This window comes from Lissotriton vulgaris, chromosome 10 (assembly GCF_964263255.1).
Source record: "Lissotriton vulgaris chromosome 10, aLisVul1.2, whole genome shotgun sequence".
NCBI classification, from domain to species: Eukaryota; Metazoa; Chordata; class Amphibia; order Caudata; family Salamandridae; genus Lissotriton; species Lissotriton vulgaris.
Window position 1 is genome coordinate 56,115,704 of NC_141698.1, and position 14,261 is coordinate 56,129,964.

Consider the following 14,261-nt stretch of genomic DNA (forward strand, 5'->3'; position numbering starts at 1 on the left):
ATGATCCTGTTAAACAGGGATTACATATTTTGCACTGGTCTATCCAAGGGAAGATGGTTACAAGCCCAAAGCTTAAACAATGTGTTTTCTAAGGCAAAGAAACACTTAAAATGCTAGAACACCATGCTTAACAAAAAGGGGAGATCAAGTCAAATGCTGTGCTCCAGTCGGTTACTGGTAAAAAAAAAAAAAAAAAAAAAAAAGTCAACGTGTTGTATCATGTAATGGTGCAGCTTATAGAACTTTACTCCAAAAAAGTGTATGCCTTTCATATTTTCTTCTGTGCAGATTCTGTGTTGCCAGAGGACCCTGTGATGGAAAAACAGTTAAAATTTAGAGCTAACTTAGCATGCTCTAGTGGTTGGACGTCTAGCTTCTTTTATGACGTTCATGCAGTCAGGAGGAAGGTTAAGGTAACAGAATTCTAGGATTTCAGGAGCCAGATCGCAAGGCTGAGCTGGGTCTGGGTGTCTGATACCTCCACAGTTCTGGGTTAAAAGGCGTGGAGATAGGTATAGTTTTTGGTGCTGTACTACAGACAGTTGTATCAGTGTGGTGTACTACGGTTGTCTGGCCCACGTTGGAGCAACTGGGATGAGGGTTAGAGAATGCTGCTGTAGTTTGCGCAGTACTAGTGGCATGAGTGGGAGAGGCGAAAAAGCGTACGCAAATCTGCCTGACCAGTTCATCCATATTGCATTGCCTTTGGACAGTGGGTGTGGATATCTGGATATCTGGTGGCGAAGCTTGGGCATTTGGCGTTTTTGTGGTTGGCAAAGAGGTCTACCTGAGGTTGTCCCCACATCTGAAAGAATGGGGGGGAAGAACTTGTGGATGAAGTTCCCACTCGTGGGTCTGCTGTGTCTGACAGCTTTACAGATCTGCCATGGTGTTGTGTACTCCTGGAACAGAGACATCATCGCGTGGTGATGGGCAAGTAGGATATAAATCAGGGCCAGTGTCTGCTCAAGGCTCAATATCATAATCATCCCAAGGATCTGCTGGTTGTGTACCATCCGGGATATCCTGATCTTCTTCTACTATTGATTATGGGGATATGTTACCAGTCTCAGACAAACGTGGTGAGCGAGGTGGGCGTGTAGGTGGTGAAGGAGGTTTTCGGGGTATAGGTGAAGTGGGAATGTGCAATGGAATAGTTGCAGCATCCTTTCTCTTCTCCACAGGTAGAACAGGAAAGTCCAATGCCTTCTAAAAACTCAACTGCTTCTTAGAAGTAGTTTTGGTGGTTGTAGCATTATTTTCTTAGTGCCAGCCTGAATTTGCAGTCTTGTTTGTTCTGGACCGAGCATTAGATGAAATTGCTCAAGAATTGGCTCTAGGGAGGAGATTTCAGACCCAAAACGAAGAATTTTGGTGGCAGAAGCGTTCTTTTCAACTAAGGATTATTTAGCTCTAAAATCTGGAGTCTCTGTTTCGGTGTTAAGACCAAAGATCGAGGTATTGTGGCCTCGGATGTAATGGAGGTGAAGGCCGTCTAAGATGGCTGTGGTGACCATGCACAGTATTACATAGAGGAGGAGTCACACAGGCTTTTGACTCGAAGAAAACATCCTGGAACAAAAACAACTTGTAATCATCGAAGCCCAACACAAGATGGTGGACTTGTACAAAGCATGTGTATCTACAGCTCACATGCCTTGAGCAGGCAGTTTGGAGGTTCATTAGCCTAAAAGGCCAATTATGCAGATGCTCAAATGGTGCACATATCAAGAAGGTGGAAACATGTGCTGCAAGCTTTTGAGAAACCTTGCCACAACTGGTGACTTGAATAAAAAAGGTTGATTGAGCAACTGCAAAAATTCCGAAATGGTGGATAAATAACTGTGCTAAGGAGTAGAGCCCTGCTTGACTAACGATAGAACAAACAGAAGAAACTTGGATAGGGGTGCAGGAAGAGGGTCGAAATCATGAGAATTATACCATGTCAAAACTTATCCCATTGGCAGGCGTATTCGGACTCAGTGGAGGAATGACAGGCTGACAGAACAACATCAGACTTCAGGAAAAATGTTGAAATCTGTCAACTGTCGCAGCTAAATCTCCCCGCATGAAACTGGAAGATGGGCAGGTTCAGGTGCAAAACCCTCCTCTGCTCCTGCTCCCTTTGCCAGGATCTTATTGAATTTGTCTTGGTTTTTATCTGGGAGATGGTCTTTCATTGTCTATCATATCGTCCCAATATGGCTAGAGCGTTCGAAGCTCTTACAGAGATTGCTGCAGTTGAGGAAAAACTTTTTCCGATGGATTCGAGACGTCCACCATCCTCATCCGGTAGAGATGTGATGGGAGTAGAAGGATTCTTTGAACGCATCTGGGCTGCCTGAAAAATCACAGTCAGGCTTTGGATGACTGTGGAGACACGCAGAAGAGTCTTCTGGAGCCCTATATTTTTTAATCGAATGTCAGAAACACGGGAACCACTGAAGCTGGAGTTTATCACTTTGGCACCCTCTTGCCAAATGTGATCAATTATCGGTATTGATCAGACTGTCTTCCTAGATTCTGGTTTAAAATCATACAGAAAACAGTCTGAATGCTGTACAATTGTGGGCAAGTGGAATCGGATAGTGGCTCTGACCATAATATTCTGGAAACCTCCAATATCCTCTGGAGGGGGGGGTTCGGCTTTGGTGCTATATAATCGTACCATTAGTCAGGGGGCTGAGGAGGATCATGGATCTCTCCCTCCTCAGGCTCTTCCTCAGAGATGGTAGGATCGTCTCTGGGAGCTACAGGCGGAGGCTTGGGCACTGACATTGTCCTCTTGAAGAGGAAACCTTTTATAATCGCCAACATATTTTGCAGGTCCACTGAAACTGAGCAGGCTGTTGTCTATGGTGTTCAAAGTATCTGTATTAGTAATACTGTACAGGAGGGACTGGGTAGTGCTGATAAAATTGACCCTCATCGTTATACTCATCATCCTACTCTTAATATTTGAAGTTTAGCTCAGAAGGGCTATGTGCAGTCCCAAACTGGCCCTCATCCTCCTCAGAATCCTCTACAACCAAAAGATGACTGGGAGGTAATGGTGAAATCTTTGGTGTCCTAAATTCCAGCTGCGTAGACTGCTGGTATGTAGCTGAAGGACCTTCTGACAAAATTTAAATTTGTCGACGAATTTGTCGTCGATGGTAGAATTATTGTCGGAGACGTCAGCGACAGCGGTATAGCCGTAGACGGTGCAATGGTCAGACGATGCAACTCATCGACGACGGAGGGGTCATAGACGACAGAGGAGTCATTGACAACGGAGGGGTCATTTAAGATGTCTTTACGGACGAGATTTTTGTCCACGGTCTCGTCGGCGATGAACTCTTCGTCTGTGGTGTCCTCATCGACAGGGTCATCGTCCACGGAATGGAACCCTGGACACTCGCAGTAGATGTAGTTAACGCCGTCAACAGTCTCGACAACAATAGAGTCACCGTAGTCTTCGCTGAGGAAGTGATAGGCGTTGTTGGTGAAGTTGACGCCAAAGAAGATTTCCGGCTGATTTTTCCTTTAGAATGACTAGAAGAGTCCAGTTTTCCTTTTGATGTCCCCGAAGAATGAGGGCACCCAATCTCTGAGGAGACCTTAGGCTGTTTCTCCTGCTTTTGAGATTCTCTAGTCAGGTAAGAACCTTTGGAATGTTTTATTCTCTCCTCAGGTTGACTCTCAGGCGACCTGGGCCTCTTATGAAACTCGGAGGACGTGTCGCTCTCAACATCCGAAGAAGCACTCTGCCTCTTTTTTAGCCACAATAGAAGTCTTCCTTCTCTATCTCTTTTGGTTTTTGTAGAGAAAGTGCAGCATATTTTGTTATTGTTATTTTTGATTTGTAGCGCACTCAATCACCTACAGGCCTCTACATTACTTTACATTGCCTAGTCTCATGTTTGGGATGGACATTAAATGCAATCTTTGTGCGTATCATCCACGTGCACTATTTTATTTCCACAGGATTTGCAAGCTCTAAACAATCCTTCTTCATCAGACATTCTTCTCAAAGGTTTAAGGAATAATCTTATCTGAAAAAGTTGAAGAAACTGAGCAGACGTGCGGTGAAAATCCGAGGGATTCAGCCTCTCTTGGGAAGGTTCTAGAGGGTGCTGGCTTCTGATTGGTTGTGTTTTGAGTTTGGTCCTTTTTGTAAAAGGAGGCTAATAGGCTATGGAATGCATGGTTACCTCCATGACAGCCTATGATTTTACTATCTACTACTCTGTTATATGTACCGTGGGACTCCCACTACAACGAGGGGGAATGATTCAGGCATGTGAATCTATGAGAGATACCCCAATACTGGATAACAAACACTGACCACAGAAATTAAATGAAATACACAAAGCAACAAATTAAAAGCAGTGGGCAGGCTGTAAGTCCACAGAATAAATACAAAAACAACAGTTAATGGACAGAACCCAGAACAATGTCATACATTCACCCCAGTGCAGAGATCTGGGCCTAAATCCATCGTTTTTTTGCTCACCACACCACCCCAGTTCAGACATGGCCATATGCAAATCAACCTTGACCCTGTGCCTCATGGGAACAGTCCAGCCCGAACTGCCTAGCCATGTCTTCCCTGGAGCGGAAAAAAACGATGGATTTAGGCCCAGATCCTTGTACTGGGGAGAATGTATGACATTGTTCTACATTCTGTCCATCAACTGTGTTTCTTTCTCACAGAATAAATACAGCAGGTCACAAAGCAAAAGTGCATAAACTGCCTAGGCGAAGACCTAAAAATGAACAGATTTATGAGGTGATGGAGTTCTATTCCTTTTATTTTATGTTCTTGAAATTGCATCTGCTTTTTCTCAATTTTCTTACATTTTGTTCCTCAATATGCTTTTTTCTATTTAAAAAGGAATTCAGTTTAGTTTACTATTTATTTCTAGATTTGTGGCCTGCAAAGGTAAATATATAAATACACTGATATTGTGTTTCGTTTAGATCAGCAGAGAAATTTCTCTTTTTAAAAAAGCTCTCAGATCTGGCTATAGTAAGATGATGATCAAGAGGCCAAGGATGGAAAACACCATAGGGGACCCCCCCTAGGAGCCCAATGGTATACAAAGACAATGAGGCAACACAGGCTAAAGAAGTCACTTTACCTGCCAAAGAGCTGTTGGCTGACCAAGAAGGAACTGCAGCCCGCCGTTGATAGAACAAGATATATGCCGTATGTCTGCAGACCTCCTCCTCAGATAGCTGTCGGACGTCACTATCATCAAAGCAGTACCACAGTCCGTCCACGGAGTTCTTGCAGTAAGCTGTGAAGAACATGCAGGAATAGTAACTACTCAAACAGCAGCAGTCACTAAAAAACAAAGATGAATGGCTCTTACACATCCCATGAGATCTGCAGCGAAATGCCACCCGGCTGGCTGCCTCTTGCTGATCTCTTTATTGCATTAATGAACAGATGGTCGTGGTTGTGCATTATCAACCACAGCAAAATTTGAGCATAGCAACGTACAACCCCCATTTTATACCATACCCAGTCCTTTGATGTTCTTTTAAGATTTCTCCAGCCCCACTTCATCATTAACTTACTCCAATAATGAATACTCGCATCATAGTCCTAACCCCTACCCATCTCCCTATAACGTAGATCTCAGGTTTCCAGACTGACAGCAGCTATGAAAGGTCAGAAACTTGCACTCCCACTACCACATGATTCAAAACATCAAATAATACACATTTCTGCCAAACCCCTGGAATTTATAATGTCCATTATCCCAACTTAGTAAGCAATAATCCACTGATTAGTCAGATCACCAGATAAAATGGACAGTATTATAAAAAATTAAGACGACTCAGAGTACCACTGAGACCCTATACAGTGTGTATAGAGTCCACAAACCCCAGAGGAATAACAGAGGTTAAAGCCAGGTGTGACCTTACTCTCTAAAGTGGTAGCTTGGTCGAGCTGTAAGGCAGTACCAGAGGACAGTGTAAAGTATTTGTTGTACACACTCCGTCAGCAAAAGGTTTCACAAACTCAAAGACTGAACTTCAGGCCAATTGTTTTTATATCAAAGATATAGTGGTTTTATTTCTAGAACCAACAGGTATCAAAATATACTGTTCTCAATATGAGAGGTCTCAGATGAGTACTTTGCAGAAAGGCAATACACTTTTTAAACACAATAGGTACAGGGGTTGCAGTATGAAACACAATTCTACACACAATTTAGCATTGAGCTCAATGGATTTTCTTATATAAACACTGTTGATTACTTTGTGGATTACTTTGGTAGTTCCAGGACTGGGTACTAGACTCAGTCCTGGGGGCTAAGCTGAAAACATTTTAGGTATTGCAGTGATTTTTCAGGAATATAAAGCCATTTTAAAAGTTCACACTTAGAAACTTATCAACAGGAGAGTTGCGCGAGCGCGTCGTCCAAGATGGCCGCCGCCACCGGAGCTCGGTGATGTAATCGGCCCAATTAGCCGAAATACGACGAATTTTTGGCAGGAACCTCATTAACAGCGCGGCGCTACTAAGATAAGCGTATTACCTACCTTCTGCTCATTTTTCTGGGCGATTTCTTCGTGGGAAGTGTTCCTGCTGGCCCTCTGGTTCCTCTCCCTGCCTTGGTCCCAGTCTCTGCCGGCTTCCTCCTCACAGGGGGCGGGGTGCTCAGAAAGAGAGGGCCTGGCTTGGGCCTAGCCACGCCCACGACCCTGTTAACTACTGCACTGCTGTTTCTGGAGAGCTTTTGGGAATTTTACACCTTTTTCCCTCATATTTATTAACATTTTGAGCTGCTTTTCTTTTTCCTGCATTTATTTGACGCTTTTGGTTATTTACTCGCCTCAAGATGGATAATAAGAATTCTGCCACTAATAAGAGGAAACAGCAAGTATCGCCTCCCCCAAATAAATCTAAGGTTGTTGAATCTTCTGAACCTTCCCTCACATAAATTTTAGAAGAAATTAAAGCGCTGCGACTGAACACTGACACTATTGCAATTGAAATGAAAAATATTCGCAAAGATATAGCCTCCATGTCCATGAAAGTGTCTGATAATACTATCAAAATTCAGGATAACAAAAATAAATTGGACTCTTTTACACCTTTGGTGCAGCAAATAGTACCAATGCATACTCAGCTGCTGGAATTGGAAAACCGTAATCAGCAATACAATCTCCGTATTTTCAATCTTCCTGAAGAGGTTGAAGGATCTGACTGTCCCTTATACCTAGAATCCTTGCTTCCTGGTCTTCTAAATATTAAATTTTCCGAAAAGTTTGAAGTGGACAAGGCACATAGAATTCCTTCGCATAGAAATCCTCGCCACACCAAACCTCGGCAAATGATTTTTAAGGTTTTGCGACACCATCATCTGATTCTTATCAGGAAAGCTGCTAGAGATATTCCTTCTCTCTTGGTGAATGGCTCCGAAATCTTTATTCATCAAGACTTTGCAAAGGAAACGGTTGCTATCCGCAAAGAATTTTCTTCTTTTCGTCCACAACTGAGAAGCCTTGGTTTCAAATATGGTCTGTTTGATCCTTCCACGATGAGAGTCTGGAAAGACACTTTCTCTAAATCTTTTCATCGTCCTGAAGATTTAAGACTATTCCTGGAACAACAAGCTTCACCATCGATGGAAACTCAGGATGCAGTCACTTGAATATTGTAGTTTGATCTTCCCTGGCATTTAATGACTATCCATTTATGGGCTCCAACGGTTCTTGGCCATGCGTGAGGAATGGGTGTGCGTCTCTATGTTCTTATTTCTGTATCTTGTTTGTTCGGTTTCTTTCCTTTCCGGTTTCTTCCTTTTGCGTCCTTCCTTTTCTTGCAACCTACATAGAGTTACTCTTTATCCATGGCTGTTTCTCCCATTCGCTTTCTTGCAATCTTTCTTTCTGTGTTTTCTTCTAATTCATGATGGCTAGTTCTCATAATATTAAAATTGTATCCCTTAACGTTAAGGGTCTTAGACATCCAGTTAAACGCACTAAAATGTTAGATTACCTGGGTGCTTGTAGAGCGGACATTTGCTTTCTCCAAGAGACGCATATTGACGACAACATTTTACATTATATGAAAAAAAAGTGGGTAGATGATATTGTGTCCTCTCCTGCACAAGGAAAGAAAAATGGTGTTGCAATTTTCTTTGCTAAAAGGCTGAATTGCCAGATTCTTAGTAAGTTTACCGATACAGAAGGTAGATATGTTATAGTTAAGGTTAAATTTCATGATTCAATATTCTATCTGCTTAATATTTATGGCCCTACAGCTGATGACCCTTTGTTTTGGTCTACTTTAACTACAGAAGTTTTGAAGTTGGGGCAGGCTCCTTTGATTGTTGGAGGGGATTATAATGTATTTATTGATCCATTGTTAGATACTCTCTTCTGCAAAATTCCGTCCTCCTAAAGTATTCCATGCCTTTAAATCTTTTCTTCACACAACCAAATTGGCTGATATTTGGAGATTGCATTTCCCCACTGATAAATGTTTTTCTTTTTTCTCTAATCCCCATAACTCCCATTTGAGGATTATTTTCTGATTTCTCCCTCTTTACTTCCATCAGCCACCAATCCTGTGATAGGTAATATTGATATTTCTGACCTTGCTCTAATTTAGTTTGTTTTAAATATCTCCTCTCCTTTTACCAAACAAAATAGGTGGCGTATGAACACGAGCATTGTACTTAATGACACACAAACCCAAATTACTACAGGCTATTCAAAACTACTTTTTGTTCAACCCTGAAGATTCATCGTCAATTATCAATAGATGGGATGCATTCAAGGCCTCCATTAGAGGTGCCACTATTTCTATTATGGCCCATGAGAACAAAAAATGTAACTCTAATGTTAAACATTTAGAAAAACAAATTGCTAAATTCGAACGTTTATTTATTTCCTCTAATGACCCTCAATATAAACTTAAATTACAAAAACTTTGTTATGAATTTAATGCTATACTTAGTACTAGAGCAGGGATCCAACTCGCTAATTCCAATGCTAAATTTCGTTTCAACACTAATAGGTCTGGGAAACTCCTTGCAAACTATTTGCAGATCAATAGGAATAAGACTCAAATAACCTCGATGCGTGGTTCTCAGGGACAGGTGGCTATCTCCCATAATGATATTGTTCAAGAATTTTTGCATTTTTACTCTTCCCTATACAGTAAACCTGATCCCTGTGATGCATCTTTAATTGATTCCTTTTTGAATAGGTGTACTCTACCTCAAATTTCTCCATCAGATAGACTTAGTTTAGATTCCTCTATTACTTGTGACGAAATTTTGCTTGCCATCAAATCGCTCCCTAAGATTAAATCTCCAGGTCCGGATGGTATCCCAGCTGAATTTTATAAAGAATTTCAGTCTCTCCTTTTGCCCTATTTGAGTGAGATATTTTCCCATTTTAGTTCCTCTGGTACGATTTCTGGTTCCTTTGCGGACGCTTTAATCATTGTACTGCCCAAACCCGATAAAGACCCTACCCTGGTCTCTAATTATCGTCGCATCTCCCTAATAAATCAAGACTAAGTTGTATGCTAAAATCCTTGCCTCTAGATTAGCTCCTGTCCTTCACTCCATTATTCACCCAGATCAATCTGGTTTTATGAAAAATAGGTTCTCTGCTAACACCAGAACATTGTTACACATTATTGAGCAAAGCCCATCTCTCTCTTCTCCTGCAGGAGTTATGGCTCTTGATGCTGAAAAAGCATTTGACAAAATTCATTGGCAGTTTTTATTTAAAACTTTGTCCTTTAACTTTGGTGCCCCTTTTATTCGTATGATTTCTGCCTTGTATTTTGTTCCTACTGCTCGTTTCTTTATTAATGGCCAAATTTCCACTCAGTTTTCCCTTTTTAGAGGTACTAGGCAGGGTTGTCCCCTTTCCCCACTATTATTTTTGTTAGGAATTGAACCTTTTCTTAATTATATCCGTCACTACGATACTATTCAGGGTATTGTGATCAATTATGTTATGGTTAAAACTTTAGCATATGCTGATGATGTTTTATTGTTTATTAGTAATCCTATTTCTTCTGTTCCTTCCCTATTAGACATTATTACAAAATACTCTATGGTTTCTGGTTACAAATTGAATGTAAGTAAGACTGAATTTTTTCCTTTAAATGCTTTTTGTACTCCAGGTATGTTACCAACCCCAGACATTATTTGGCAAAATAATAAGCTTAAATACTTAGGAATTTTATTTGCATCATCGTTGCCTGCTACTTTGACATTAAATAGTGAATTCATAGTGGAGTATATTAAAAATAAAACATCCAAGTGGTCTTCCCTTCTTCTCTCCTGGTGGGGAAGAATGGAATCTATTAAAATGAACATTGCTCCTAACATTTTTTACTCCTTGACTGATTCCCACTCAATTTCCCCTCAAATTCTATAAGGATGTAGTCAAATTGCTATCCAAATTCCTTTGGTCAAACAAAGTTCCTCGTATTGCTTACAGAAAATTAAAACTCCATAAGTTTCAGGCTGGTTTTGCACTCCCAGACTTTCACCTTTATCACAATGCTTTTATTTTAAAACAAAGTTCCTTATGGTTTACTAATTCTCCGGTTGTCAGACCTCCAACTTGGTTTGAATTAGAATCCTCAATTGTTCGACCCTTTTCTCTGCCTTCTCTGATATCGATGTCTTCTGGTTCCAAGGTTGTTCATCGATCTTCTATAATTAAATCCTCGAGATTAATCATTAATGATTTGGATTCTAATTTTGACTTACCCTTACTTTCTACAGTGCACCTGTCTTTATGGCACAGTGCTTTACTTAAACTGAACCGAAACATTAACTTCTAGTCCTCATGGATTTCAAAAGGTGTTTTATATCTCAAAGACGTTTTTGATGGAACTGCCTTTATTCCCTTTGAGCAACTCCAATTAAAATTTAAAATCCCGGCTTCAGATTTCCCTAAATATCAATCCTTATGCAATTCAATTCTAGATTCCTTTCCAAATGGAATCCCCCTCATCTACCACCAATGATTTATTTATTTACCTTACAGCTGTTACATCAGCCTCCAAAGCAGTCTATCTTTTATAAACAATTTGCCATCTCTCAGGGCTCCAATGTTGGTTTTATTGCCTCTTTTTGGAATAATGAACTTTCCATATCATTATCAGATGACTCCTGGTCTTCTATATGGCTTAACAGCATATCTGGATGGCTCCCAGTGTCTCTATATCAAACGAATGCGTATATTTTGTTTAACACTCTATGGACACCATTGCGATTATATAATGCTAAACTGTTACCGTCTGATCTATGTTGGCACTGCAATTCTTGTTCTGGTTCACTTCGTCATATGTTATTTGATTGTCCAGTTATTAACCTCTTGGCTGCTAATGACAAGGGTAACTCGTCATGGACTTTCCATTGATTTCAATGGAAAACAAAGGGGCCTTCAAATATTGCCTTAGCAGTAAAGGTGTTAAGAAATTTTGGTTGGAAGTCTGGCCTATCATTCTGAATATTTTATCTTTGCAAGATGATATCACATATATACTGTTAATATGCAAATCGGTTGCCCTCTCTGTGAGTCAAGGGCTAAGTTATTTAATTTTTTGGTTACAGCTGCGTTAAAATCCATTACTTTTTGTTGGAAAGATGCTTCTTCTCTTTCGGTTCACGCTTGGTGGTCATGGATTACTTTTACAAGGAAAGGTGCTCAGCTATCACTTAAAGGTGTTAATCACAATTCACAATCATTTCAATCGTTTTGGTCACCTATTGATTCATATGTTATGAAATGATATTGTTTATTAGTTTTCTTTGTATATTAAGAACTATTTTGACTTTCATTATCACCTTTTTTGTATTTCTGTATTTTATGTACTCAATTGCTTTGTAACTCTGTAGGGTATGATTTTACGATGCAATGATATTTTTTCTTCCCTCCCTCTCCTCCCTTTTTCCCTTCCTCTTCTTATACGATTCTTTGTTACTGATTCTCTCTACTGCAAATTTACCTAGGATCCATAGTTCTTGTTATTATTTTCATTATTTACGCTCATCTGCTTTCATTTTTTGTTATGTACTGTTCTTGTTTATTTCTTTTGTCTCAAAAATTTCAATAAAATCATTTTGAACTAAAAAAAAAAAAAAAGAAACTTATCAACAGAAATCTGGCAATGTTATCCAATTGGAGAAAATTCAGGTTGCAGGTAAAGTACGATCTTGTTACTTTGGTAATCCAGTACTGGGCTCCTGGGTCCAGCACTGGGGTCTCAACTTAAAACAGGTAAGCAATTTCGTTTCACTATTTAGTATGATTTTTAAAGAGTATTTCAAGTTTTCAAAAGTAGACACGTAGAAGAAATGTCCTAGAAAAGCAGACAAAGGATTCCTATGGAGAAAATTCAGATTACTAGTAAACTCGGTAAGGATGACTTTTGTAGTTCAGTACTGAGCTACAAGGTACAGCACTAGCTTCTCTCCTGATCACAGGCGAGTACTTCGGAATTCGGCTGATTTCGTATGAATATTTTAAGTTTCCAAAGCTCCACACTTAGAAGGTTTTTCGAGTCAATCCAGACAATGTTATCCAATGGCAGGTTAGTGAGTTACCGGTTTCCAGGTGAGTACTCGACTGGTGAAGTTGTGGTTCTGGGCATAGACTCAGGGGTCCCCCAGGGTCAGGTAGGTACAATTGGTTCACCCTCAGCGGCGCAGGGGCAGCGGGGTGCAGAGATAGTTAAGCCCAATGTTATCCAATGAGGGACAGGGGGCCTCCGGTTGGTGGTTGGTGGCTGCTGGCTAGGCCACACGGCTGTGGGAGCTGGGCTCCTGGTCAAAGGCTCAGGGTAAAGGGGGAAGCAAGATAGGGCAAAGGTGGCACAGCCATTGGTACTCAGGCGTCTGGGTGCAGGGGTCTTTTGAGCAGTCTGGCGCTTCACGTTATCCAATGGGAAAGGTAAAAAGGGAACAAAGGCTGCAGGCTCGGGGGCGGAGACTCTCCAGGGGCGACCAGCACGTCGAGAGGTAAGTTGGGATCTTGGAGCACAGGTAGGTACCACAAAGGGAGGCACAGGGGGCTGTAGGGCGCCGGGTGCAGGGGTGTCTTTGGGTGTCGGAAAAGCTTACCCTCAGCTGGTCGTGGTTGGGGTGGCCCCTGGTTCTGAGTCGGCAGGCGTCGTCTGGATCGTCGAGGAGGGTCTTGGGCACTGGACTTCGGGTCCCAGTCGCCGGGGGAACGTCTTCGTGGTCTTGGATCACTCTGGCACGGGCCAGGCTTGGCGGGTGCAGAGTGAGCTGGTCCGGAGCTTCCTGGCTGGCACCAAGGGGGTTGTTGAAGCAGAGCCTCTGCTGATGGGAGTCTCAGTCTTTAAGAGGGTCAAAGCAGGCAGGTCCTCTGGGTGTCCCAAGGTTGCCGTCCGCAGGAGTCACCGGGGTTAGGCAGGAGCAGGTAACAGGATCGACAGGCAGGTGGGGCTGGGGCCAAGTCAGTTGTCTCTTGGTCTTCTTTTCTTATCGGGATCTGAGGGAGGAAAGTTCAGGGAGCCCCTAAATACTGAATTTAGGGGCGTTACAGGTAGGGCAAGGGCAGGGACCAATAGGTCTCTGACCTGGGGTGGGCACACCCCCTAGCCTGCTCCTCTCCTGTGGGAGGGGGGCAGGAGCCTAGCTGTGATTGGGCAGGGCTCCCCATCTTCAAGATGGACGGATCCCAGGGTCGTGCTTAACCTAGTCTCCCCAACCTGAGGGGTGGGGTTGGCACAGGCTGGCACTCCCCCCTTCCTTACGTAGTTTTCCCCGCCAGTCTTCCCGCCAGAGTGGGGGGTCAGGACTGGTGGGGGCCAGTTGCTAGGTACAGCAAATGGTCTGGAGAAGCTCACAGAGGTGGCATGCCTTTGAAGCTTCCCCCTGCTCAACCTGTGTGGCAGCCTCTGCAGTCACTCAGCCCAGACGTAGATTGTAGGTTAGGTTTTCAGGGGGCATCTCTAAGATGCCCTCTGGTGCATTTTTCATTTAATACCACACTGGCAATAGTGTGGGTTTAATGTGCTGAGAAGTTTGGTACCAAACTTGTCAGTCTTCAGTGTAGCCATTATGGTGCTGTGGAGTTTGTAATGACAACCTTCCAGCACCATATACTCTTAATGGCATCACTGCACTTACAGGGCTCAGGAATGGCCCTGGGTACTGTAGGGGCACAGGGCTCATGCACATGTGCCCATACCTGGCATAGGGCACCCAGCTAGAGGGGTGACTGGAGTATGCCAGGGCAGTGGGTTCTGTGGGCAT

At 42.3% G+C, this 14,261-nt stretch overlaps 1 protein-coding gene across 1 annotated transcript in view; it reads right to left on the reverse strand.

Annotated features, from left to right (window-relative positions):
- The window catches only part of USP31 (ubiquitin specific peptidase 31), a 194,813-nt gene that overhangs the window by 47,154 nt on the left and 133,398 nt on the right, over positions 1-14,261 (reverse strand). The window contains exon 14 of the mRNA XM_086940436.1: positions 5,124-5,282. Within this exon, the coding sequence (XP_086796562.1) occupies positions 5,124-5,282 (159 nt within the window). The remainder of the gene's footprint in view (positions 1-5,123; positions 5,283-14,261) is intronic.